The sequence below is a fragment of the Pygoscelis adeliae genome, unplaced genomic scaffold, assembly GCF_000699105.1.
Source record: "Pygoscelis adeliae isolate BGI_AS28 unplaced genomic scaffold, ASM69910v1 Scaffold97, whole genome shotgun sequence".
NCBI classification, from domain to species: Eukaryota; Metazoa; Chordata; class Aves; order Sphenisciformes; family Spheniscidae; genus Pygoscelis; species Pygoscelis adeliae.
The window spans coordinates 87428-89684 of record NW_008825152.1 but is presented as its reverse complement, the minus strand read 5'-3'; the positions used below and the strand labels follow the sequence as shown (position 1 = coordinate 89684).

The 2257-nt window shown below is 55.8% G+C and overlaps 1 protein-coding gene across 1 annotated transcript in view; it reads left to right on the top strand.

The window, feature by feature from the left end:
* CCDC103 (coiled-coil domain containing 103) overlaps nt 1-2257 on the top strand; it is a 6647-nt gene that overhangs the window by 1757 nt on the left and 2633 nt on the right. The window contains exon 2 of the mRNA XM_009328400.1: nt 9-70. Coding sequence (XP_009326675.1) covers nt 9-70 — 62 coding nt within the window. The remainder of the gene's footprint in view (nt 1-8; nt 71-2257) is intronic.

The following is a 2257-nucleotide window of genomic DNA, read 5'->3' as shown; positions in this document are numbered from 1 at the left end:
GGCGGGAGAGGGAGAACGACGCCAAGCTGCGGGCCGTGCGCCAGCGCGTCCCCTCCTACGAGGAGTTCAGGTCCGACGGGGGGTGCCCGGGGCAGGGGGGCAGTTTTGGGTGCTTCCCTACCCCAAAGGGCTTTGCCAACGCCGTCACCAAAGCTTTGCTCGGTGCCGGCTGCTCCTGCCACAGGGCCGACCCAACCTCATGGGTGGTTTTTGAGCTCTTCTGGAGCTTCAGTTTTGGGAGCTCTTAGGAAACAAGGTCACCCAGCGGGTTTTGAGCTCAAACCTCGCTCTGAGAGGGGGTTGCACCGATCGTCTGTGCTTTCTGCTCCAAGTGACTGTGAGCACGGCTTGACAGGGCAGCACACCCAGCTTCAGGGTTCCCAAAAAGGCCACGGCCCCATGGCACAGAGCCCCGGTGGGACAGAAACTCAGCCTTGTTTAAGATTTGCCCCCCAAAAAAGGTTGACGTGTGTGGGGTAAGGTGTTCCAGCCGGGAACAGCCAGCTCCAGGGCAGGTCCCCATGGAGGCCAAGCTGTAGACCGGCAGTGGGATGGCTCACTGTCCCCTCCTTCCAGCATGCTGTCCTCTCGCCCTGTTCCCGGGCGCAGCACCTACCATCCAAGCCCTGCCAGCCTACCCTGCCCTCCCTTTCCTCCCCGCACACCCCAGCTGTGGTGGTGGTGCAGAAGAAGAGGGTGGCGCGTGTCCCCATGCACCCCACCCAGCGTGTTCGTGCTCCCAAACCCGCCACCGCTTTGCCCAACGTGGTTTGGGAGCAGGTTTGTGGCCTGGGGACAGCAGGGATGCTCCGCAGAGGCAGCGCAGGGCACTCCCAATGCCCGCTGAAGTCCTGGATCCACCTATAGATCCGTCTGGGGAAGTCCCTGTCCCTTGGCATCCACAGACTGATCTATAGGTGGATCCAGGACTTTGACGACCCCTTGGTAGACTTATATGGGACTAGATCAAAATCCATTCACGGCTTCATCTCCGCCTGCATTCAGTTGTGCCGTCTGATCCCTGAAAGGCAGAAAAACACTTTAAAATGGCGTTTTCTCCCCCAACCTTCTTGCCAGTCCCTATAAAAGGATTCCTGAGTGATTTTAAGCTGTTTCATCAGTGTATTGGTAACGGTAGAAGTAATCTGAGGGAGGTAACGGAGCAGCTTCTCACTGTGGGTGCAGCGTCTTCACTCGCGTAGCCCACGCTAGCATAGGAGCAGAGACCTGGACCCCTTCAAAGATCTCCTGCCTGTTCCTGGGAGGACTAACTGCAGGGATTCATCCCACGGGATGAGAGGAACCACGTGAGCCACTGAGTCCAGGCTGCTGTAGTTAGTCACAGATGTCAGTGTAATAAGATGCTGAATTCAAATGAATCCACAAAAACGTACCTGGCCCAGCGGCGCTGCAAGTTATGAAACAGTCCCAAGGCCCTGTAAGAATTTAGGGTCTTTCCTCTGGAAGTCCCAAAGCCATAGAAACTTCAGCATATAGTAAGAAAAAGGTAGGAGGAAACAGTTGTGCCAGTTACTCGGGCCCTGGCTCTGGAGGAGCCGTTGGGTGGAAATGCCCAACTCCTGGGGAGCGAGCCATTCCCCATGCTGCGGAGGAACCACGGTGCTCGGTAGCGGTGCAGCCTATGGGGAAATTCGTGCCTTGTTGGTCCTGACGATTGGATTAGCACTGGGTGCCTGAGGAGGATGTGCCTGCCAAGTGCCCCATGCAATATCTTCCCTTTTCTTCTGACCCCCCTCTGATGCTTCATGAGCTCATTTGAATCCTGATCTTGTGTGATAGAATCACAGGATGGTTTGGGTTGGAAGGGACCTTGAAAGATCATCCAGTCCAACCCCCTGCCTTGGGCAGGGACATCTGTCACCAGACCAGGTTGCTCAGAGCCCCGTCCAGCCTGACCTTGAACACTTCCAGGGATGGGGCATCCACAGCTTCTCTGGGCAACCTGTGCCAGTGTCTCATCACCCTCATCGTAAAATATTTCTTCCTCATGTCCAATCTAAACCTGCCCCAATCTAAAACCATTGCCCCTTGCCCTGTCGCTACAGGCCCTGGTAAAAAGTCTCTCTCCATCTTTCTTGTAAGCCCCCTTTAAGTACTGGAAGGCTGCAATAAGGTCTCCCCGGAGCCTTCTCTTCTCCAGGCTGAACATCCCCAACTCTCTCAGCCTTTCTTCATAGCAGAGCTGTTCCATCCTTCTGATCATTTTTGTGACCCTCCTCTGGACCCGCTCCAACAG